Below are 26,015 nucleotides of genomic sequence, written 5' to 3' on the forward strand. Positions count from 1 at the left end.
TTACCCACAGTCACTTTATTGTGGTCCCTTGGCTTAAAAAAACAAAAGTTAGTAACTGCAACTATTGCATAACCACAAAGTGCTTGGCAGCTGCATGGGCACACAAAGCTGCCTTATACCGAATCAGGTTCTTGACCCATCAAGGTCAGTACTGTCTGCCCCACCTGATCCTTTAACTGAAGATGCCAATGATTGAGGACTGGGACCTTTTACTTGAGAAGCAGATGTTCTACCAGAGATCCTCGCAACCTGACATATAATCATGGCTGTTAAAAAGTGTGCCCAAAACATCCTGTTACATGTACTTGTATAGTCACTATTGTGATCACAGAATTTAATATCTCAATCACAGAATTCAACAATTATCTTGGTTAATTATTACATACACTGAATAAATCATGCCTTAAAGAGCAATTGATATTAAATAGGCATTATGAAATATTTTCCTTTTCAAACTATTGTTGGATTTACCAGCCTTCAGTCCAGCAATTAAAGTTTTAATAAAATACTTTTATTTCTTACAATATTTAAATTTGAATGCAGTATAATGCAACTGAAAAGACCTTCCAGTTTAAATTGAAATATAACTGTCTTGGTTTCAACAATTTTAGATACTCTGGTATGAGTTACCAAGGCAACTAAATACTTCCAGTGAAAAATTAAGCATGTCAGTTACATAAATCACTCAGAATGGACAGTTTTATGAGTAGCGCCAAAAAGCAAAACAAATATTATCAGAACAAAAGGAAGAAGTGTGTCTTATGTTATTAAAGTACTAGCGGGCTCGGCCACGTGTTGCTGTGGCTGAGTCTGGTGAAGTGGAAAAGAAAGAAAAGGGGAAGTGAATGGTTCAAACATGTGTCATTGCACAATGACTACAAAGGAGGGGAGGGGCAAGGGGCCCCTCACTCCCCTCCCTCTCTCTCATTCCCTTGCATGGCAACCCTTGCCCCTCTCTAGTGTTCCCCTTCCTCTGCTAGGGTGGGTGGGCCATGTGCAGGTGGCTGGCCCTTGCCCTTTCACTCCCTTCCCTTGCAGGCGAATTATCTAGCGTAAAACATGCTGGGAGGCATGAGCTACGTTCAAATTTCAGAGCGTTTGGTACAGCAAACCCCTGGACCCTCCTTCATCTTCCCCTTCCTCTGCTAGGGTGGGTGGGCCATGTGCAGATGGCCCGCTCCATCCCTTTCACTCCAGATGGCAGTGGTTTTCAAGGAAGGCATGGTTGTTTCCCTTGTATCAGAGGGTGTTGCTTTGACGGCCAGCAGATGGCGCTGTTGCGGAACAGAACTGTGGTTCCAAATGTCACAGGTGTGGCATGTACACAATAACAGGCACAGTTGTGACATGTACACAACAGGAGGTGTGGAAACAGTATGGAAACCTGGCCGCACGCAAATGCGACGTGTGAAAATTTCAAAGCAATCGGTTCAGTCGTTTGGGAGATAACCTGTCAGCAGAAAAACTCACTGATAGATTTTTATATATATAATTTCATTTTAAATATGAGATAGAATCAGGAAATTCTAACATTGTGAGAAGTGTGCCAATATCTTATAGAAGAAGTGTTTAGACACGTATCCTGCCTTTCTCTCCTATAAGGAGTCTCAAAGCAGCTCACAAACTCTTTCCTCTTTCCACAACAGACACCTTGTGAGGTAGGTGGGGCCGAAACAGTTCTCAGAAAACTGTGACTATCCTGGCCATGTGGGAGAGTGGGGAAACAATTCCAGTTTCCAGCTAAGAGTCTGCCACTCACATAAAGGAGTGGGGAATCAAACCCCGTTACCCAGGTTAAGCTCATTCCGCACATGCAGAATAATGCACTTTCAAACTGCTTTCAGTGCTCTTTGAAGATGGGGGGAATAGCAAAATCCACTTGCAAACAGTTGTGAAAGTGGTTTGAAAACGCATTATTTTGCGTGTGCAGAAAGGGCCTGGGATTATTGAAATCTGAAACAAGCAAAAAGTATGAAACACAATATATTAAACAATGTAAAATCAGTATTTACATACTTAGAAAACAGTGTAGTGACAGCAGGATAATATATACAGCAAACAGACAATGCATACTGTTTACACTGGTATAGTCCATAGTCTCATCCTCTTTGTAGCTTTTCTGAATGGTTCTGTTATAGTATAGCCATATTACCTTTAATAAGTTTATATGGAGACCCTTCATGGAGAAAACAACTTCCCTCTAAATAAACCACTGATCATTTGTGGAGCACTTCTTCCTCCCTTGCCAATCTTGCCCTCCTCAATGTAGTTCTGGGTTCAGACATTGTCAGGTTACTGTAACTGGGAATAATTTCATGGAGCCAGGAGCAGAATCGGATATTGCTGATCCAGTCCAGTATTTGAAATATTTTATTGAGATGGCAATATCTGATTGTACTCCTCTGGCTGGTGGTATACTTCTGCTTTCACATGTTCTGCCACTGTACTTGGCTGCTTCAGACCTCATGATTAACTGTGGTTAGTGCAGCAGATGATCAGAAGTAACCAGGCTGCTAAGAAATCCTGGTTACTGTCAGTGACTTTAGACTTCAGCAGGTTATTTTGCCTCTTTACTGTAGTGACTGTTTCCTCAGGCATTGTTATTGAACAAGCCAGGATTCCTGAATTTACATATCATGAGATTAATGACAAATGTCGTAACTCTGTTCAGTAATTCAAATGTATGGTCTCCTATTAAACAGAGTTTCGGGGATGGCAAATATTCAGACATTACACTACACATTAAACTGTAGTATAGTGGGATATCTAAATACCATGTAAATGTACTCTGATTACAATTCAATTAGTAGTTAGCAAATAAAAATTAGTAAAAATCTCATTGGCAGAAAAAATCCCTTGAAACTTTGGTTTAAAAATTTAGCTGCTGTTGTATCATTGTAAGAGCCAGTATGGTGTAGTGGTTAAAAGTGGCAGACTCTAAGGTCCCTTCCGCACACTGGAAGCAGTTTGAAAGTGCATTATTCTGCATGTGCGGAATGAGCCCCAGTCTTATTATATTGCCTGTCATTCTACATACTGCTGGGATTTATAAGGGGTAACCTGTCTTGAGTGTCAGTGAGAATGGTGGACTACAAAGTATGTAAATATAGTTAGATAGATAGATATTTATTATTACGGCCTTTTGGCCAGCCAATAGTTTAAAATCAGAGTACATGTGAATACATAGCACTCCACTTATACAAAAATATAATATAAATTAAAATCCATTATAAAATCTATTAATAAATAACATTAGCTTCAGGCATTATTACAGTCCTCATCACACAGTGCGGCTCTTTGTTTTAATAAGGAACTACGCTTGTTGTGTACCAGTATGCAAAATTTAGCTACCTTCTGTGAGATGGCAGAAACACGATCTTCTAATAATATTCTTACAGAATTCGTATCCGAGTTATCTATGAATGGATATACATGACGAGTTAACAATGGTTGGATCAACAGCTTCCTTTCTATGTAAATATAGTAAATAAAAATTGTTATGCAAAGAATTTAAAAAAAAAAAAACTGATGGATACCAAAATTAGTGACATAGACTTTTCAGTCTCAGGCTCTGCCTAGGGTTTAATAGAGATTATCCCATTCTCCTCTGATTAACAGTGATACTGGCTTCTGGTTTCCTATCTGGATAATTATCCAATTTCAAATTCTATTTTGAAACTATAGTTACCTTGAGTTCATATGATCATTAAACTTTATAATCATAAAATTATTAATCCATTATTGTTTTACACATATTTTCAACATTTTATGTTCTTCGTGTCAAAAAACTTCTTTGAAAAAATAAATAGTAATCATTTTTACACAATGTTTAAAGGGCTTGGTGATCTTTCACTGGCAATCTGATGACTCCCCCATCACCAATTTTTTCCATTCTTTATGGTCTACAAGATTAACCGTTAAGATAAATTGGCAAAGATAAAATGTAGCATTCTAAAAAGCAGTGAAGTTTCAGCTAAATCAGTTTCAACTAAAAGTCACTGAAGTTTATGTATATTCCTTTATAACAGCCTCTCGCATCGTAGTTAATATTATTGTTTAGTCGCATATTTTCTGAGAAGGATTTTGGGAGTCCTGAATAGTGTCACCTATCCAACTTTATGTCTCAAAGTTGGCCTCTCATATGCGGAAACAGAAGCTTGGATTGCCACCATAAAGTATTGACTCAAAATACATTTTAGATCACTTGCAGGTGATATAAACTCAAACCTTTTTAAAGACAACTTCCAATTCTACTGGTTCAAAGTCACTGAGAACAAAATCAGAACCATAGGATTTGATTTGGACACTGTTGGGACTGATAGTGAACTGCATATTTTCAATCAGATCCGCGAAAGACTGAGGGATCCTGAACATCATCGTTTCTATCCAACAAAGACGGCTGTATGCTCTCCCCGCTCCCTCGGAATACAACCAAGTTACAGAGTAAGAGCTAAATATCTCTCATCTCTGTTATCCATTAACCAACATCGTGCATTCATGCTAGCACGCCTCAATATTTTCCCATCAACGGAAACCTCAGGGAGATACCTCCAGATCCCTAAACATCAGAGACTATGCCGTTGCGGATGTGGATCTATAGAAACCATAACTCATATTCTTCTGGAATGCTGTCTTCACAGTAACCTGCGCATGATTTTAATTCACCCTCTGCTGCTTCCAAGACTTGAGCACTCCAAGTTCCAGACCACTCGCTGTCTGCTAAGTGACTGTAATCCATCGATCACCTTGGCAGTGGCTAAATTCTTGGAAAGCATTTTAAACACCCGTATTTAAATGTTTTAAAAGTTTTCTCTTTTAAATGGAAATATGCTAATAATTTATATGCCATTGAAGGTTAAATGAATGAATGAATGAATTATTGTTTAGTCAGAACATTATTTAATTAAATAACAATATTATTAGCAATTAAAATTGGTATTCATACTCCTTTCACTTAGACACCGAGTACCTGGTGATTATTTACTCTTATGCTGCTGTTGTACGCATAACTGTTGTTAACTATTAATTCTTGTTCTATTTTAATGACCTAATAAAGATCTAATTTAAGCTTTATTTTGTAAGTCTCTTTGAGAGCAAACTGTGGAAAGATGGAATAAATATATTTTAATTAATACTGAAATGACCACCTATTACAGCAAAGGCAGTACTTCACGGTAGTTCCACCAATTTATTTGGTCTGCATGATTAGGAAGTCTTTCAACACATAAAGGCAACAGTGCTAAGGATAAAAGCATGCACATCTCTGGTGAGTACAACACTGTAATGCCTAGCGGAGGAGTTGGTAAGACTAGCCAGAAAAGCTTCATTTAATGCTGCATATTAAGGAAAATAAGCGATGAAAGCATTAGACATGTTGGCTAGAGGCCTCAACAGTCAGCATATCCAATTGCCAATGGCAACATCACATCTCATATTTTAAATGATTTTAATCCAAACCATGCATCTTGTTGGGTTTCCCTCTGTCTACATTCATTTTAGCCATTGATACTATATAATGTGACAAATACCTGAGAGTGCTGCTATTTTTTCAAACACAAACATATGAAGAAATCTTATAAAATTCACCTACTCGTTTCACACCAGGTACAAAATACTGATTTAATTTACTCAATTCACCTATATCTGTCCGCACTTGTGGACTCGGGCTGTTCCCACTGTCTCATGAGACCACAGGTGGCCGACGAACTTGGTTTAGACCGAGTCCCCTTGGTGAAACCCATTCCCTTCACCCAAATGGATGGTAGCCCTCTAGGCGGTGAAGGTCCGGCACGTTTTAAAACCCAGCCAGTATTTCTCCGTTGTGCCGACCATTGGGAGAAAATAAGTTTCATCCTTGCTCCTGTTGCTAAACACTCTATTGTGTTAGGCATGCCTTGGTTGCTCTTACACGAACCAACCATCATATGGAAAGAGCGGATCCTCCAATTCTCGGATCCCCCCTGTGGAGATCACATGAACGGGGAGGAAAGCCCACCTCTCACTGAGCGAACTCATGGGTCCTAAAGCTTTAAATGTATTGTCTGCCCCTGTTCCCATGAAATCCACTTGAAGCGTATCAGGACTTGTCCAGAGTGTTTCAAGAACAGGAGCGGGGCCAGTACCCCATAGGGATACTGACTGCAAAATCTTACTGCAACCCGGAGCTCAGCTACCTAAAGGTAGAATCTATACATGAGCCCCACCGAGGAAGGAACTCCAGCGCCTTCTTAGATAAAAAACTTGGCTCATGATTCATCTGACGAACCACTTTAATACCCATGCAGCCTATTTCTATTTGTTAAGAAAAAGGACGGTTCGTTAAAACTTTGTACTGATTATCGTGGATTGAATGCTGTGTCCATATCCAACAAGTATCCTTTGCCCTTAATTAAAGACCTTTTGGATGCATTGGAGTGAAATGGATCTTCTAAATTGGACTTGAGAGCTTTATTATCGAGTCCGTATTGCAGAAAGGCTACGAACACTTGACAGCTTTCAATACAAAGTTTGGACAATATGAATATTTAATAATGCCATTCGGATTAGCTGGAGCCCCAGGAGCCTTCATGGCCTTTATCAACGAAGTTTTACAAGATCTGTTATATAAAGGGGTGGTCGTATATTTAGATGATGTATTAATTTACTCACAAACCATTGAGGAGCATGAGAAACTAGTACGAGAAGTCTTACAACGCATACTAGATAACTCCCTCTTTGTCAAGTTGTCAAAATGCTGAACATGGCTCCTCCATAGACTATCTGGGAGATTATCCAGATCTCTCATGAGGGTTTGGAAATGGACCCAGCTAAAATAGCCGCCAGTGATTGAATGGCCTACCCCCACCACCAACAGGAACCACAATCCCTTCTAGAAGCTTTGCCAATTTTACCGTGACTTTATTCCCGATTTGCTGAGAATTGCCTTACGGCTCACCCGATCTCTTAGGTACCAAAGGCAAAGACTTCATGAGCTTCTAAACCAGACTCCTTCTCTGGTCTCAAGAATGCCAGTCAGCATTCCAGCAACTAAAAACAGCTTTACCTCTGGAACCAATTTTAAGGCACCCAGACCCAGATCTTCCTTTCATCGGTGCATGTGGATGCTTGGATAAAGCTAGAAGCTGCCCTCTTACAGAAAAATAAAAATAATAACAAATTGGTACCGTGTGCTTACTTGTCCAAAAGTTTTCTGAGGCTGAACTAAATTGGACTGTGGGGATAAGGAGACCGCAGCTATCAAAGCTGCATTGAGTGTTAGCGCCATTGGCTGGAAGGAGCCAAGAAACCCTTTCCAGGTCTGGTCAGATCACAAAAATCTGGCTGCCCTGTCCACTCCACTCAAAATGCTCTGCAAAACAATTGCGTTGGGCGATTTTTCTCAGGTTCTCTTTCACAGTCCATTTTGTTGGTAAAAGCAACAAACTGGCTGATGCGCTGTCTAGCCTCCCGAGGGAGAACATCCAGCACGTTCTCTCTCCCTCCCAGCTGGGATTAGCGGTCACCCGATCTGGCTTCTGGCCAGCTCCTCCCCACCCGACCATCCCTATCGTCCCCTTCCTCCAGAAGGATTCAGGGGAGGCGGGGCTCCCTTGAACTGTCGGCCGGAGGAGGGAGGGTCTAACTGCATTTAGAGGGTGGTGTTTGGAAAGCGAGGGAGGGTGTTGAGTGCGTCCCTCCTCCTCTCCGGAAGCAGGTTCAGAAATGTGTCATGATGCCCGTCCAGGCTGGAGCGCCGGGTTTTGAAAGCGTTGCATCTGGCCCCAGAACAGTTCTGGTGGCTCCATGCGCCAAAGACATTGAAATGTATATCAAAGGGTGTTCCAGCTGTCATGCGGAAGCCAAAGTCGATACACCGGAAAACCGCGCATGGGTTATTAAACCTCCTCCAGTTGCATCTCGACCCTGGCAGGTCATTTTCCATGGATTTTATAACGATTTGCCGGAAAGCCACGGGAACACTGTTTTATGGTGGTGGTGGATCTTTTTTTCTAAACAGGCGATTTCATTCCTTGCACCACCATCCCGTCGGCACCTAAACTGGCCCGGTTGTTTATCCCAACATATCTATCGCCTACACTCCTCTCCACGACAAGGTGGTATCGACCGCGGTCCCCAATTCATATCTAAGTTTTGGAAACTTTCCTGGAGCTGTTGGGAACCACCCCAGCTGGGATCCGTAGCCCCCTACCATCGTTCAAAGTGGCGGTAGCCAATCAGAGCGGACCCGAACAGAGCGTTAGAACAGTATTTACGCTTGTTATACTAACTATCATCAGGACAATTGATGCGATTTACTTCCTTTGCAGAGTATGCGTATAACAATTACCATTCATAGTAGCAGCATAAAGCACCCCTTTGCCGAAATTGTTTCTGGTCGGTCTTTTCACCGTTGTCCCCAGCTGCCTGCAGAGGTACTGCAGCCTCCAGAATTCAAACAATGGATCTCTTAAGCTAGCGAGGGTTGGAAAACAGTGCAGTCTACCTTACAGCAGGCCCAAGAATCACAAAAGGTTCAAATGGCGACAAGCGTCAGCTCAGACTTCCCTTTAGCGTGTTGGGGCATGGGTCTATTTGTCCACTAAAACCTTAGAGACGTGCACAAATATTCCAAAACTTGGCAAAGAATTTGTAGGCCCTTTTCCCGGATTACAAGGTGATTAATGATGTTTTATACGGTTTGGAACTGCCTAACTGTTAAGTAACATTCATCCCGTCTTCATTCCAGCTTGCTCAAGGAGGCTCCCATTTCAGATGCCTGGCACGACCTCCCGAGCCACCCCCGCCAGTTATAATTGGTGGCCACAAGCACTATGAAATAGATGCTATTCTGGACTCCGCTTCTCCCTTAATGCGTCTACAGTATCTATTCTGATGGGTTGGCTACCCCTCTGGCCATAATCAATGGGTATATACAGAAAATATTGATGCTCCCTCCCTCATTTCTGCTTTTCACAAAGCCTTTCCTGACAAGCCGGGAGGTTTTCTGGGGAAGCAGAGTGTAAGGATGGCAGTTTGCCTGTTTCTCTCCCAGCCACCTGGCCTTGGCCGGAATACCTCCACCGGCGTGAGGCCAGAATCGTGGCAACAATAACTTGGTGGACGGTATCTTGCTGTCCAAGATGAGCATTCCGTTCCCATGAGATGGGCCTGGATGGCCAGAAGGGGTTGAGAATGCGTTATAACCTGTAGTTTGGGCGGGAGGTCTCATTCCTGTCATGTCGTGTGTGTGTGCTTTCTAAGATGTCTGAATAAACGGTCTTACATCCAAAAGCCTTTTATTTCTGCTCTTTGGAATTCCTTTGGAATTCCAAAGAGCAAGTTGGCAAGTTTGGCTTCTCGCAGCAGGGCCACTTCATCGTCCCAACTTTCCTTCGAGGAGGGCATTGGGAACGGGTCAGGGTCGGGTTTAAGTTCCATCTCAGATGGATTTCTTTCGATTCCTCCCGACGGCTCCCACTAAGCTCTTCCATCCGGCTCACTTGCTCCCGGCTCTGGAGCCGCAGTTTTGTATGGAACCCTCTACCCGATCATCGACCGACCCGCGTCATTGTTCCAGCCTCAGCCCGTGAGTCTTGGGACGCGCCCCGGTACTATGCCACTGCTGCTCCTTGGGGGTATCATCGAAGGACTTGTTGGGGACTCCTTCGATGGATTCCTGGGTGTCAGCATGGATGGTCGTTAGTCCCAGTTCCTCAGGGACTGGTTGCATTTGGGGTTTGTAATCCACTCGTTGTCGGAGGGAAACGAACCGGTCGACAGGCGCCCGATCCATGGACAATGCATTTCATGCATTTCCACGCGATCGGACCCACCTTGTTCATCCCAATGAAACAAGGGCAAACTTGTACTGTCTCTAGGTCTGGAGAGAGTCACCAGAGAAATCGGGCCATCTCCATCTCCTAGATCCTCGGAATCTGGAAGGGAAGGCTCGAAGCCCTCTATGGGGGCTATTATTGCCCTTCCACATGGTCAAGCACACTCAATCTCTGCATGTCGAAACACCAGAGATCCACTTCAATGTAACAGTGAAGGTTAAAAAGTGATTCCTGTCATAATGTAAGGAATTCCAAAGAGCAGAAATAAAAGGCTTTTGGATGTAAGACCGTTTATTCAGACATCTTAGAAAGCACACACACACGACATGACAGGAATGAGACCTCCCGCCCAAACTACAAGGTTACCTGCGTACTCAATCCCTTCCCCCTCCCTGGGCCATCCAGGCCCATCTCATGGGAACGGAATGCTCATCTTGGACAGCAAGATAAGCCGTCCACCAAGGTTGTTGCCGCCGATTCTGGCCCGCCGCCCGGGTGGAGGCATTCCGTCAAGGCCAGGTGGCTGGGAGAGAAACAGGCAAAACTGCCATCCTTACAATATCTCCAGAATAGTTGAAATAAGATTTTCTAGATAAACATTTATCTTTCCTCTGTTAAGGCGTTCTACTCCTAATCTTGGGACTTGTTTTTTGTTAAATAATAGCTCATCTGTTATATTGGAGACAGTTGCAGATTTATTGGAAAAAGTTCTGGTATGTTGATCCTCCCCTGTATTTCAGATTTTTGCATTCTGTGTTTTTGACTCTGTATTTTTAATGCAGATTAAAGGTTTATTTGATTTGTGGCAGATAAACATTTATTAGTGTAAAACATACAACTTAAGACACACATTTCACGCCAATACATGTAAACAAAAAAAACCTACAAACACTTTTAAGGCAAAGCAATTTGAAGTTAAGAAACAAAGATAATTACAGTTTGCCCATTCCCCTTCTCTACTATAAACCATTCCCACCCAAAGCTGCTTTTTGTCTAGGAAAAGTAGTGTCTGGCCTTTTATTACATGCCTTTACCATCCAGTTCCTTTGCTTGTATATAATAAAAGCTCTATCACATGTTGATCTTGAGCAGCGAAACCATCCAATGCCCATGTAAAAGTCCACAAGTTATGTCAATTGCTTCTGGTGTTTGCTTGCATTATATCTTGCTGAATCTTGCAAAGCAGTCCAGTCTGAGTGGGGGGAATCCTCCATGGGAGGCGGCGTGGGCTTATTCCAGTGGATTTACCACTCTCCAGGAACTTATGCCAGCAAAGGGGCAAATTCGCTGGTGCCCAGCCTCTGAGGGACTCTGGAACACTTGGCCACAGAGCCCAGCTCTGTGCCAATACTCCCTGCCACCCAGCTGTGTCACCATGGTAGGGGCATTCAGGGGCTGTTCAAGGTGGGGCCAACCTTAGTCGGCTCCGAAGCCCATTCAGGTCCCCCCCCTCCCATGCACCAAAGGAATCCCCAGCAGGAATACACCCCAGTTTTTGTGGAGTATCTCTATAGTCACCTATGGGAGATTCAAAGGTGACTTTTACTTTTTACGCTGCAGGAAAGCCATTTGAAGTGAGCAAAGCAGTGCCAAAGCAGCAGCATCCCCGTCCACCTGACAGAGCTGGATTCAGCTGTAAAACAGTTTGTTTCCTACTATCTATCTGTCTCAAAGATGGCCCAATGCTTGCTCCATAACTTGCTTCCTGCTTCCCTACATGCCATTACTCTTTAAATGGTATTGAATTCATGGAAAATAATAAAATAATGTATTGAAATTATCATATATCGTTTTCTTAATTATCATGAGCTGGTCATGAGAAAAAGAACTAAAGTTAATGACATCTACAATAAATGAAACAATAGAAACCTATTTGCAACAGAATTGTTACCTGAAAATTCTAGCACCTTGGTAAAAATGCCCACACAGCTGTCCCCTGGGGCACTATTTTTTCCACTGAACCATAAGAAGGCTCTAATAAGCAGCATAAGCTAAATAAATGCATCCTTTAAACCACAGAAAAAAATTACAAATCACATTAAATTATTCTTAACCTCTTAAGTTATGAAAAGACCTTATCTATAAACATAATTTATTACATAACCTGTGAAAAGGTTCTTGTTGCTAAGGAGATAGTCTTTGGACAAACAGTTCTATTCACAATGCTTAGAGCAAAGTGAAAACCAATCAGATTCTGATATATGCTGATAGAAACAGCAAGCACAAAGCCTTTTCCTTTCATATGCAGCAGTAGAAATAAGTGGTTTAGGAAAGAAACAAAAATTAAAAAGGAAAAACCTTACTCTAATGGCCCCAAGCCCCCATGTCACAAAAGGGAGATGAGGTTTTTAGCAACCGTGATCTAAAAAGCTTGGTTTTACATTTCTGCAATACTATTACACTCTTTACTGAATGTGCCATTCTATTGATTATATTGGCTAACTGTTGTGGCCCAGTCCAGTATGTCTGGGGAACCTTCAGAGGACAACTCTGACAGGGAAGAGGACAAAGCTTTGGCCCCAGAATCCCAGGTAATGCCTGCAGGCTCTGAGCTTGAGCCTCCTGCAGGACCTGCCCCAAAGGTTCAGGCAGTTTGTGAGCAGTCTCCGCAGGACCAGGTCAGAGGCTCCAACAGAGCAAGCAGGCTGGGAGATGCAGCCAGGCACCAGCTCCAAGATTCTCCAGCCTCCTGACACCAAACTGGGGGAGGCCCTGCCAGCCCTCTTGTCCTCTCCCCCTTTGTCTCCAGAACCCCAAGAACATTGCTAGAGTAAGCTGTGTAACAGTTTGCCAGGAAGAAGATGCAGCAGCAGCCTAAGCTGCTGAGCTTGCGGAGCTGAGCTTGCGGAGAAGTCTTTGCAGGAACCAGACTGCATCAACAAAGCTGCATGAAGTGATTGTACTTGTGGATGGAATATCTGCTATAAAAGGGGCTGGTAGTCTGTTTTGTGGCAGCAACATCATGCATGGACTTCCAAGCCACTGTTTATGTTTCTGGTGCCTGAATCCATTTTGGTCTTGCTTTGGACTATGGATTCAGTTCTGTTTAACCCTTCTGTACTTGGTGCTTGATTCCATGAAACTACTGACCCAGCTGTGAACTTGTCTTGACTCTATGACACTTACATTGTGCAATCCAACTTCAGTGTCAGTGATAAAGGCAGGCTATAAATAACATAAATTAAAATAAATTAAAAATAAAAGTTTATGACACTTCAAAGGTTAACAGCCTAATACAGAGCTTCTGGCATCCAGGGATGGTGCTGCAGCACTGCCCCAACACCTCCAGGGGACTTTCCAGTGGTACGGGGAGAAAGAACCCCCCCAAAAAAACCCACACCGCTGGAAAGGCCTCCATAGGGCTTAACGGACTCACACCACCTAAAAGGATGGCATAAGTCTAGGACTTGGGCCGCAACACAGCTAGCCACAAACCTGGCAAGGAAGCCAACTAATGTCGGCTCCACCTCGGAAACTCTACAGCCGCCCCCCCCCACACACACACACACTCGATCAGGATGCCAGCATAGCTTTGCAGTGGCCCAGACTTCCAGGTTTTACTGCTGGGCAGCTGAGGTGCAGCTGACCATTGCTGCCTTTGCCCCCTCCACTGATGTAAATGCCACCTGTGCCGGCAGAGAGGGTAAAAGAATTGGCCCAGCCCTGCACCACCTCTGCAAGTGGATTTATACACATACCATCTGGATTGGGCCGTAATTTATGCAACATCAAATCTGTTAGACTTTAATAGTTCTGTATGACTTTTTCTTCTTGACAGGAATTTTTATGTAAGTCATCACTCACAGCCATACGGGACTACAAAAATACAGGGCCTATGCAAAATACATTTTGTCCATGCTTTCCACGCATAAATTATCTATGAAAGTTTTATTTAATATTAGTACAAAAACAATACAAACTGTGCCTACATACACCAGTGACACTTGCACACACTAAATATAAAATGTGGGCTGTGGAAAGAAACTAGAGATACAAGTTACATTTTATGTGCTTTGTAATAGGTGAACTGACTTATAAGCAACCATGGCATCAGTTCACAACATCCCATTGGTTAACAGTATCTCAACATCTCCTGACTCCTAAAACTGAACCCTTACTGTCTCAGGAACAGGCAATTATGTATAATACCTTTGCAAAGCATTTACTTCAATAATACAAATTTGCCTTTTATGTAGATGTCAGTTGTAATACAGGCCAGGCAAAAGAAATGCCTGCTTAAGTACCATTTTAACTCTGTCACAGTTACTGTGATGGATATTGAGAAGGTTACCATTTGTGAACTTGACCCTAGCCCATCCTAACTCCTAAAATTATGTTAGGCCTCTACCGCACATGCAAAATAATGCACCTTCAATCCACTTTCACAATTGTTTGCAAGAGGATTTTGCTATTTTGCACAGTAAAATCCAGCTGCAAAGTACATCGAAAGTGGACTGAAAGTACTATATTCTGCATGTGCGGAAGGGGCATTAGCCTTGCTGACACCTCCCACAGAAAAGGAACAGGGTTAAATAAACAAATAAATAAAAACTCTAAGGAGTTTAGACAATAAATTAATATATACCCTGAATTAAAGAATAAAAGGGGAAAAGCCAAGCAGACAAAGTCAATATGACTTTGAGCCAAACTGAATCGGTGTGTACAGAACTTAAAAGAGAGAAAATATTGTGTGCTGAACTGAGAGAGAGAGAGAGAGAGAGAGAGAGAGAGAGAGAGAGAGAGAGAGAGAGAGAGAATCAATCTGTGCTGTACTTAGAGTGAGAGACTAGGAGTCAAATCCTAATAGGGTCTCAGAGTTGTAAAAGAAGGAGAGAGGAAATTGCTATAAAGTGAAAGTCACCTCAGCAGAGGTTGTTGCCTCAATTTCTTTTATTTATTGTAAATTATCTTTTCAAATATTTAAGCCAAAGAACACATATGAATAAAATTTCATTTTCTTCAATGTAACTTGGAATCCCACACGAGGAATTTTATCAAGACCATGTAGCCCTTCGAATCTGGTTTAAAGCTCGGACACACTATTTCAGAGGAAACTATAAGGGGGTTTGGAATTCAATTCCTGGTGGCAGCAAAATATAGAGGGAGAAAGAAAGGACTAAATAAATGTTATTTTGCACCTATTATATTTATTTGTAAAGAAATAAGCAGGGGCATCGCAAGCCCTATGGGAGCAGTGGGGCAGCATTGCGGTTGACCACCTGGCTGTTTGAATGGGGCTGTAGACTGAGACTACAATTATTTTAGACAGCAGTCTTAATCCATCCCTGTATCCCACTCACTTCAATAGATCTTAACCTGCTTAAAGGGTGTGCTTGAGGTCCATGAGCTAGGAGGAACAGCGGCATAGAAATGTTTTAAATAAAAAGAAGAAATAAAAGAAATGGTTGGATGATGCTTGCTAATAAACATTAACATGTAAGAACAATTGAAAATATGAAGCTTCAAATGTGCTAGCTGATGAAATGTGCACAGGTATTAAATGAAATCTAAAAAAGAAAAAATGTTCATAGCACTCGAAACTTCTTTTTATATTTATCGGTGGTTGTAGTGTACCAGTGAATTGAACTTTAATATATGGTTCCCCCTGACCTGGATAACCTAGGCTAGCCCAATGTCATCTGATCTCAAAAACTAAGCAGGGCCCTGGTAATACTTGGATGGGAGACCATCAAAGAAGTCGAGGGTCCTACATGGAGGCAGGCAATGGCAAACGACCTCAGAATGTCTCTTGCCTTCACAACCCTATGGGACCCCAACCTTAAGTTGGATGTAACTTAACAGCACTTTCCCCAATTATATGATGTTGCTTTTACTCACTGGACCATAATTCCACTTTCTGACACAATATCTTTCTCTTTACAGGAAAGGATTTTACTGTTTCCATCTCAGACATTCTACTCTGGGGAGCTATCTTTCACAGTAGCAGAAAGAAGAGGCTCTGGCAATAGTAGTGAGAAGTAAATCAACAACAGGGAAAAAAGTGCCCCATCACTGAGAGCCTGAGAAGGGAGTTATTCCTTTCTCAAGATAGCTGCCATCCACTTCAGGCAACTAGCAGCATATCATTCTGTTCCTAAACAGAAGGAAGAGGAGGCAGTAATGGAGTGCTAGTCTTGTAGAGGTATTCAAGCTTTCAAGCTTTCAGTTCACTGGTATGCTGCAGTAATCATGTGCTGAACGTTCTTTGCATGATTCATCTGTGTGTTCCTAGAGAACAGGGGTGAAAATACAATTTGTCCTGTGAATCAGGACATGCATGCAATTTACAGAAGATTTAATAGTCAGGACTAAGCACATCTAAGATTATGTAAAAGAATGAGTTGGCATAAAATAAAGTTATAAAGCAATATAAAGTCTTCCTTGCCATCTCCCATAACTGGGGGGGAAAAGGAAAAGGAATTTACAAAATAGGAATTCACAAGACATCTCACTGGTTAAATTAAGACTCACGAATCTCTCAGGTAAGTAAGCAAAATACAATGAAATAAATAAAATTACCAGGACTTTTAAAAATATAGTGTATACTTGTTTTTGAAGTCTTACAGATGGTATTTTAAAGAGAAATAAAACAGGAAACGTAGATGATCTCATACCTGTTGTACAATCGTTGTTAATTCAAGACAGAGCTGTATGATATTATTTCTTGTAACAGAATAATCTGTCACAGCAGCAAAAGGTGATCTGCAATAAAGGAAAACTATGTTAAACCGATCCTGCATTTTTTATTATAGCGCTAAGTATTCACAGGCAGCTTTCATAACCTACAAGAGAAACGAATATGACACAGATTTATAAAATACACTGCATTGCAGGCAAGTGCAATACTAAACAATTCTAATGGTAGTTTCCGTTGAAATTTGAATCCTTTTGAATCCTCAGGATGCAGGAAACTTTTGTATCAGCACTTTTGTATTCTGTTCAGAACTAAGAAAAGTTTACATTGGATAATCCCATCTTACCTTGAGAGAGAATCCCTATTTTGCAACAATTTTGCTTTTTTGAGGGAGTTTAACAGCACTAACCACAAAATAAATGTGCATAAAAGGAAAAATGACATAAGACTCACGAATTAAGGCTGCAACTTACATTCATTCATTTCTGAGTGATACATAGAATCAGGCAACAAATATTAATTGTAGTTATTTTTTTTCCTTAAAAATTTCTTACAGTTGGTTTACTAACACACTGTACTCCTAAACTTAGAACAGGCTGTTAAGTTGAGGACAGTGTACGGCAAGCATAGAACAGTATTCAGCAGGGGTGTACCACCCATGGAAACATGGGGTATCCCATGTCCCCAGGCTCATACCACTTCATCACGTGGGGGAGGTGCTGGGCAGTGGCTGGGTCCTTGTGCCCGGCCTCTCCTGTGCCCGGCCTCTCCCGTGGTGCAGCACTGCGAAGCTGAGGAGGGCAGGGCCCAGCAGTGGTGGCCCTGGGAGCTGGTCATGCCCCGGGCACCATTTTTACCCAGTACACCTCTGGTATTCAGCAATATATTGTGAAGAAGGATTGAGGATGAGAAAGGATCTTATAAATACAAAATAATGTCTCTTTTTCCATCTGCAAAATCTTTGAAGGTGTGCACCATTCTATTAAACGGCTGTCAGGCAAGCCAAAATAGTTTGAGTCCCTAAATTAGAGTGCTTAAGCCACACCACTCCCCTTCTTGCCCCCATCCTCTGTCAGGTCACAGGAAACTGCTCAAATTATCTTCCCCACCACACCACTGGACTGCAAGAAAGCAAGAAGTTGCTGCCCACTTCTATTCTCTGGAGGATGAATGAAATGGTGTAGAACACCCACCCATCCCTGCCACCATGGAGCTGAAAGGATCAAGAAGCTACTGCCTACTCTCCTCATCCTTGGGAGGAGCCAGTCAGGTTGGCTAGCATCTGGGGATACATTGTGGATTGGCAACCCTTGTATTTACACAGAATAATGAGACAGATACAGGGAACAGAGATACAGAACGGATATAATTGGCTCCTTGAGCTCTAGTTATCTCATTACAAGAAGCATTTGCAAAAAAAAAAAAGGCCAACTGCCGACATATTTTGAAACAGCATTCAAGTAATTCAGATCATATAATCCAATAATGTACCATTACTACAGTATCTCTCTCAATTTACAAAGCAATTAAATCCAGCATCTCATATGTCTGCATCAGAAATAACATTAATATTTGTACTGATTCTAGGCGGGTCTGGCATGAGATAGGACCACATCAGGCTCACATAATTCTTCATGTCACCAAAGCAGCATGGATGGATCAAGTGACATGTTATTAGTCATTGTTTTATCTGTGACTGCTATTTTAGACATACAAGTCCTCACACTGATAGTAATAGCACGATCACAGATATGTGTGAACTTGCTTGCTATATCCGCATAATCAGTATCTAACCTATCTAAACGCACTCAGCTAACTCTTAGCACTGACCAGATGTGTATACTCATCACAATCAAATCCACAGTATGCAAATGCTTGGCACTGCCTGTCAGTAACACAAGATCTGAGAGTTACTCTAAAGTGCCCTATTTGCCACTGAAATTTTAGAAAATTTTGTCTTAGTACAGAACTCAAAAGCAACTAGAAGTCCCTTATAGCACCTTTGTGTCAAATTTCATGTTGATAAATATTTGTTTTTGGAGTTATTTTTATTCATTGTCCTCAAAGATGAAATAATAATATTGGGCATGCCAGCATCATAACATATAGGGTTTTCAAACTTCCCATTATTGGCACATTGACCCCTGTGCCTCAGTTTAAAGACTTTCTGAACACAAGAGCACATTGACATCAAAAAAGGTAAAGGGGAAACAGGTTATAACAACAGCATCACTGCAGTCAACAGTCAACAGAAATAAAAAGAAATGATTTTACAGGAAGAACAGTGCAGCAACATAACAGTTAGCAGAAAAGGATTGTAGAAGAGAGTTTATACTCTAAGCTATGATAGTATCAGAAGGAATTTCCAGGGGGGAGTCAGAAAGGTGCTTCCCTTCTTCTCCTGCTCTACATGTGGTATCATTTGTTCTTTATCTTTCAATTTTGTGAATCCCTGTAAAGGCAGAAGCATGTCTGATTCTTGAACAGTCCATCGTCTTGTCTCCTTGGAACAGCTGATACTCTGGGTGAGCCAAAATGCCTTCTTTACCTTAGTGAAGAAGGAACATTCATGGTGAATATCCAAGATTCCGTTCTCATTGAGGTGGAGGGCATCTTTAGAATATCGGACGTCCAAGAACAGCAACTCTGACTAACTTCTGGGTGGGCACATCAATATTTGAAGACTTGTTGCAGCATTTTGCAACTGAATGCAGTATCAGAGGATGCTTAAATATTTATTTTGTAATGCTAGGTGGGGCAGGCATCTGGGTTGAAGATGACTCTTTTCAGTAGCCATGAATCGACAAAAGATGGATGAGCAGCTGAATGTTGTGGAAAGACTTCTCTTGGGATTCAGAACAGATGAATATGTCTTCCAAGTATTTGAGGCTTTTGGTTTGAGGCTTTGTTTTGTTTTTGGTTTTCACCATAATTTTATCCAGATCCACACCAAAGAGCCTCTTTCCCCTGAAGAGATATGTGAGCAAAAGAGACTTGAAAGAATGTTTACTTGCCAGGAAGTGAGGGCTCTCCTAGAAGCAGTGGATGCAGTGAAACGGATTGAGAATTACATGATGTTTACCAAGGAAGAAGACTGCTTTTAGAATGAAGCTTGCCCCTTTTTGAAGCCTCCTGTTATCTGGGAATCAGTTGGGTGAACCTCCTTGCCCAGAAGATGAAAGCCAGGGAAATGATAGCTGACACAGATGCAGCCCTGATGGCTAGGGCTGAGGCTTCATAGCATTCTTAGTGGCAAACTCCACCTTCCTGTCCAAGGGATCCCTGACATTGCCTCTCCCATCCACAGAAAAGAGATCTGAAGACTGTAGGGCAACCACTGGCACATCAACTAATGGAGATTCTAACATCTCCATAGCTTGTTTGTTTAGACAATAGAGTTTCTTGGTAAAGACAGGAGGTTGCTTGTCAGCCATCAGATTCTGCCATTCCACCCTGACTGTAGTGTCAAAATATTCTAGGAATGGGGAAACCTTATCAGTACAGGTGGACCTAGGGAAAAATTCTTTAGGGCCCTTGGGTTTGAACTTAAGTTCCTTTTCATCAGTGGAACAGTCATGTTCTTCCGACAGACCAAGAGTCATTATGGCCTTGGACAGAAGGTACTGAAAATCATCCACACTGACTATGTGGGGTGGAGATGGATCAGCCTTGCTCTCCTCTTCCTCCTCAGAGGAAAATTCGCCCTCCTCTTTTTTGCCATCTGATAGAGGCACCTCTTGGGTGTCTTGGTCAGGCTCCATGTTTGTACTGGGAGCAGTAGGCTTCCTGGCTGCTTTAGTGAGCCACGGCCAGGGTACCTGATGATCTGGGGAAGTCCCCCCCCCAAACTGAGACATCCCCAAAGGGGCTGAGGATATGGTATACTGAGGCCTGGAAGGGGGAACGGTCTGTTGTAGGTGAAGGAACTCTTCCCTCATAGATCTCTGCATTCCTCCTTATTGATGGTTGAATAAGGGCCAAGAGGTCCTATAGATAAACTGGCCACCCACTTGTGGAGTAAAATTGCCACCCTTCCATAGGGTCAGTTGGGGGAAGGTTGGTCTTATGTTACCCCCCAAAGTCTTCTGCCCAATCTCTGCAACATGGAATCTTCTGAGCCAGCACTGAAGAAGTGGCTGGAGGGCAAGCCTGGCCATGATTACCCTGACAGGCCAAACTGGCTGCATCTAGAGGGGTTTTGCAACTTTTTTGGCTGCCACGCTGCATATCTTTTAGCAGCATGTTCTTTTTGTTCTGTGTCTTCATTGCTCCCAGAACACCAGCTGGGCAGTCAGTCAAGCAGACACTGGCCATTGGGTGCTGAGGTGGAAGGTCGAAGGCATTGTTCCCATCCGATAGGAAGGGCTCATCTGAGGACTCCATTGCTGGTTCGCTCTAGGTCTGATCCATAGACCTTGATGAGAGCGGCAGACAAGAGATTGGGAAGGAGGGTTGAGAAAGACCCAAGAAGAGCAAGGAGGAGGAAGAAAGAGAGATAAGAGATAGAGTCGAAGAAAAAAGATGCTGGAAAATAGACATTAGAAAGGCAGAAAAAAATGAAAAATAGAAAAAATGAGACAGAGTCTCTATGCAATCTGCTCTCTCTCTCAAGACAGGAAATAACATGAGGCACAGGTACCCATAGAAGGCCAATAACAGGAAGTTTGAAAATCCTGCCTCCCTGAGAAGTGGGCAGGAATAACCCATATTCTGAAGATGCCCTCCACCTCAGAGTGAGAACGTATATTCAAATGCTTTCCAAAACATTGGAACTTTTGACTGCCTTTATCCCTTATGAGCTTCAGGGCAATATTATATTTCATCTGTAAAACAGGTTGATTTATTTATTTATTTACAGTCTGCCTTTCTCACTTGGACTCAAGGCTGATTATACAGAGTGATTCAATACAATCTACAAATGGAATATTCAATAAACAATGCAATAGGATTTAGAAATTCAACGACAGAACTAATGCAATATCTAAATATTTAACTGTTAACATGACATATTAAATGATGAAAAAAGTTACACTACAGGACCCTACTTACAGAAAATCATACTTAGTATAATAGTCCACAGTCCTTAATAATTTGTCCAATTAATTTTTTTACAGTGCAGCATTATTGCCTGCACAAAAACATCCTCTTGAATCATTCAGTTTGGCATAGTTCGTGGAACTCTAGGAGAATGAGAGCCTTCCTGACCTCCTGAAGCAGGCCGTTCTACAAGGTGGATGCCACAACGGAGAAGCCACATGTACAGGCAGTAGATGATTTTGTCCACTTGCAGGTTGGCACTTGTAGAACGCCATGTTCAGAGGAACAAAGCTGTTGCAATGGAGCCCAGAGGCAGTGCCACAGATATGAGGTTCCAGTTACTGTCCCTAGTAACTGAGGGGCAGCCAGAGGAGAGACTGCAGAATGGGAGTAATATGCAAGCTACGTGTACTTCCCAATAGCTCCCAATAGTAGCCTAGCCATGACATTTTGCACCAACTGGAGTTTCCAAACTGATTTTGAGAAGAGACCAATGTACATACACCATATTATAGTCTCAAGGCCAAATCAGCTGAATCAAGGTATGGCACCATCTTATAATCTAGGCTGAGTTGCAGAAAGTCTTTTCCGCACCTGAGTCTCCAGTAATAACACTGGGTCTAGTATAACCCCAGGGTTCTTAACTGAATCAATTGACCTAGATAGAATGTGGGGAACACAAGGTCTCAGTTTTCCCAATTAGCATTATCTCTGTTTCTTAAGGGTTTCATTTCAATTTGTTCACGCTTAGCTAACTTATCACAGCAGCCAGGAAGTTACTTAGGATTTCTACTGTATCACCAGGAGATCTGAATAAGGACATATAGAGCTGAGCACCATCCACATCTTGATGACAACCACTCCAAAGTTATTATTAAACGTTTTATGCTAGGATTCCAAGCATGGATGTACAAAAATGTGTTAATGTACATAACTTAACTAATCCTCAGTGAAGTATCTTAAAAAATTTACCTGTCCAGCCAAGCTAAGAGGCTTTTTGCAGCTCCAATCAGATCCACCACTGAGGTAAGGAAGTCATTTGGTAATTTTCTGCTGGTCCTACCATCATAATGACCACTCCTCCTCCGCCCTGTGATAAAGTTCTGAAGATTTTTGGCAGATGCATTTAGCTTGTGAGAAAGTGTTTTTAGGTTTTCAGTTTCCAGTCCATAATTCTGCACATAAGAAGAAAACAAACAAAATTAGCCCCAGTCTGATACAGCACAAAAAAGTTTTACTATTAACAACTCCTGGCAATGAATGCAGGAATATACTACCTTGCAAAGAATACTGCAAGTTTTATTTTCACTATATCTTTACACAGACTCCAAAGCAGAATTCTACGGTATCTGACTAGAATTCATATACAAATGTGGTTGAATGGCATCACTGCCTCAACTAGCAACTTTAGAAGGAAAAAAGGGCTGGCACCTGATTGGGTGCTATTTAAGGGCCTACCCAAAGTCTGGCCAAATGATGGGTGGGCCAGAAAAGGGCTGGAAATTATGGTCACCCTTCAGCGACCAGACCAGCATCCTCCTGAATAACCATGGATGAAGTTCATAGCAAAAAGAAACTGCTATGGAGGAAGCCCATTAATTTGCTTGAGCTTGCTTGGGTTCCAGCAGCATGGCACTTTAAATCCATGGATGACTTTCAGCTGAGCTGCAACTAGAGTGAAGGATGGAGAGAGCCCACCCAATAATGAGGGAAGCATGACAGAGCAGGATTGCTCACAGGATGAATTAGGTTAGTTAAGTCCTGGACCAGGACTTTAGAGGAAGGATGCAGAGCAATCTTACAGGAGACTAGTTCTATCCTGAGGAATGGCAGGATAAAGTAGAGGGTCTGTACAGAATGCCAGGCCATGTCTGAAAAGCCAGAAGGAAGGGCCAATGAAAAGAACTGGACTGGGTGCTGGGCTGGTGGTGCCTGAGTAGCTGGATGGCCACCATAGATTCCTGCCCCTTTTCTTGCATCCTCAGTTGAAGAAACACAGAGGCTCATTCTGCACACGCAAAATAATGCACTTTCAAGCTGCTTTCACAACTGTTTTTGCCATTCCGCACAGCTTCAAAGAGCCCTGAAAGCAGCTTGAAAGTGCATTATTCTGCGTGTGCGGAATGAGCCTAAGCAAGTAAGAATGTTTCAGTGCAGACAAAGTCACCTGATTTCCCAATGAATGGTAGGCTGTCAACACAAACTATAAATGGAGTGAAAGCTGACACAGCAAGCTACAAGTTCTTGAAAAATACCAGAAGTAGAATAATATGTTTCTATGTTATGTCTAGAGCTTTTTAATGTATTTTGTGATTGTTTAAAATATTTGAACTTCTTATGGGCTTATTTCAGGTGGGAGACTAAAAGTATTCACTAAATATGAAACAGCATATTGATGACAAATTGTATTATAATGAAACATATAGGAAGAATATAGGAGGGGGTATATATTAGGGAGCAACATATAAATAGGTGGATCGGAAAGTTGTGACTCCTAGTATCCATAGCCAATGGGAGAATGAAGAGAGCATGGCAAATTCAAGAGAAGGGAATAAACATCCTGTGGATATAGTGTTTTGACGGAGTTTACCCAGGCAGGGTATTTCCCCTTTCTTTGCAAACAAAGCTACTTAAAACTCTCTTCTGTTGGTTTGATATTTAGTAAAGAAATATTGGGCACAACAAGCAAGGGCTTCAACTACTAGGTCTCAGTCCCTTGAACTCAATAAGCTGGAGCTTGGATAACAGGTAAGACTGACAATCATTTTGTGGAGGAGTTTAGTGGGAGATCTTAAATAGGGAGGCTTATTTAAGACTACTATTTAAAACTCAAGGAGTTGCTGAAGTCACCTGCAACAGCTGTGGAACGTTTGTTTTGTTGCTAGAGGATGTGTGTAGCTATATTTCCAACAAGTGCAAGTTGGTCACTCTCTGAAAAGAGAAGGTCCGGCAGCTTGAGGAGCAAGTATATACTCTTCAGCTCATTAAGAAGAATTAGGGTTTCCTGCACAGAGTGGAGCAGACAGTACTGGGAGGAGAACATACTGGGGAGTTCTCTGAGCAGGAGGGCAGCTCTCAAACATGAGAGGTGGGCAATTTGGAGGAATGTGACACATAGAAGTAGAGCAACCAGGGAGCATTCTGTGAGTTTGAAGCTATAGAATCGATTTGAAATTCTCCCCCTTGTCAGTGAGGATAAGGAAATAGGCACATGAGCAACATCCTTGGAGAATGTGCAAGTGACAAAAGGTTCAGCCCATGGAATGGCCCCTGCAAAACCCAAGAGAAGATGATTGGTGGTTGTAGGGGACTCCCTGCTGAGAGGAACAGAAGCAGTGATTTGCAGGCCTGATAAGATGTCTTGAGAGGTGGGTTATCTCCCTAGAGCAAAAAATCTTTGATGTCACAAAGAGGCTGAAATGACTTGTCAAGTCTACTGACCATTATCCCTTACTTTTGATCCACATGGTAACAAATTGCACTACAGGACATAGCCTTAGGGACATCACAAGGGATTTTGAGACTCTGAGAAGGAAGCAGAAGGATCGGGATGCACAGGTTGTCAATTTATCTCTACTTCCAGATGAAGGACATGGCCCAGGAAGGAAAAAAAAAATTGGAATTGAACAACTGGCTTCGCAGATGGTGCTGCCAGGAATGTTTTTGGGTTCTAGGACCATGGTCTGCAATATCATGGATTACTAACAAGGGATGGGCTGCACCTCACAGCTGTAGGTAGGAACATTTTTGCTAGGAGGATCACAAACCTGGTCAGCAGGGCTTTAAATTGAGTTCATCAAGGGTTAGAGATAAAAATCCAAACATTATAGATAAAACTGAGCAAATAGTTCAAGAACCCAACAGGGGGTGGGAAAAAAACCTTAAATAAGCAGTCTGTAGGAATGAATGATGGCATTAGATGTCTTTACACTTATGCATAGAGCATGAGAAATAAACAAGGCAAGCTTGAACTCTTATCATGGCAAAGCAAATATGATATAATAAGCATCACTGAAACCTGGTGGGATGAGTCTCATGATTGGAATGTAATAATTGAAGGGTATAACCTATTTCAGAGAAATATACCAACTAGGAAAGGAGGAGAAACATTATACATCAAGGATGATTACACCTGTGAGCAGGTCCACGACTTAAATCCTGGAAGCCAGGTTGAGAGAATCTGGGTAAAAATTAAGGGGGAGAGAAACAACAGTGGAATACATTGCCTTGGAGGTTGGTGGAGTCTTTCTTTGGAAGTTTTTAAACAGAGGCTGGATGGCCATCTGTCAAGGGTACTTTGATTGTGTATTCTGGGATGGTTGAAGGGTTAGACTTGATAGCCCTTGTGGTCTCTTCCAACTCTATGATTCTGTTCTTTTACATACACAGGATTCCTTAGATAGCACATCAGCTACATTTGTGTGTGTGTGTGGGGGGGGATCCTACAGAGTGTATGGGTTACATGAATTGAGGATAACAAAAGAGTCACATATAACAAAAAACCTGAGGGCTTTTTTGTTTGTAAGTAT

The 26,015-nt window shown here is 42.1% G+C and overlaps 1 protein-coding gene across 16 annotated transcripts in view; it reads right to left on the bottom strand.

The window, feature by feature from the left end:
* Positions 1–26,015, bottom strand: part of CNKSR2 (connector enhancer of kinase suppressor of Ras 2) — a 202,880-nt gene that overhangs the window by 146,032 nt on the left and 30,833 nt on the right. For all 16 annotated transcript variants that reach the window (XR_007244273.1, XM_048493561.1, XM_048493560.1 and 13 more), the window contains exons 3-4: positions 22,459–22,661; positions 16,430–16,517 (exon numbers count right to left, since the gene is read on the bottom strand). Coding sequence is in view for 15 of the 16 variants with exons in the window: in XM_048493561.1 (XP_048349518.1) it covers positions 16,430–16,517; positions 22,459–22,661 (291 nt within the window). In the remaining variant the exon portion in view is untranslated. The remainder of the gene's footprint in view (positions 1–16,429; positions 16,518–22,458; positions 22,662–26,015) is intronic.

The sequence above is a fragment of the Sphaerodactylus townsendi genome, linkage group LG04 (assembly GCF_021028975.2).
Source record: "Sphaerodactylus townsendi isolate TG3544 linkage group LG04, MPM_Stown_v2.3, whole genome shotgun sequence".
NCBI classification, from domain to species: Eukaryota; Metazoa; Chordata; class Lepidosauria; order Squamata; family Sphaerodactylidae; genus Sphaerodactylus; species Sphaerodactylus townsendi.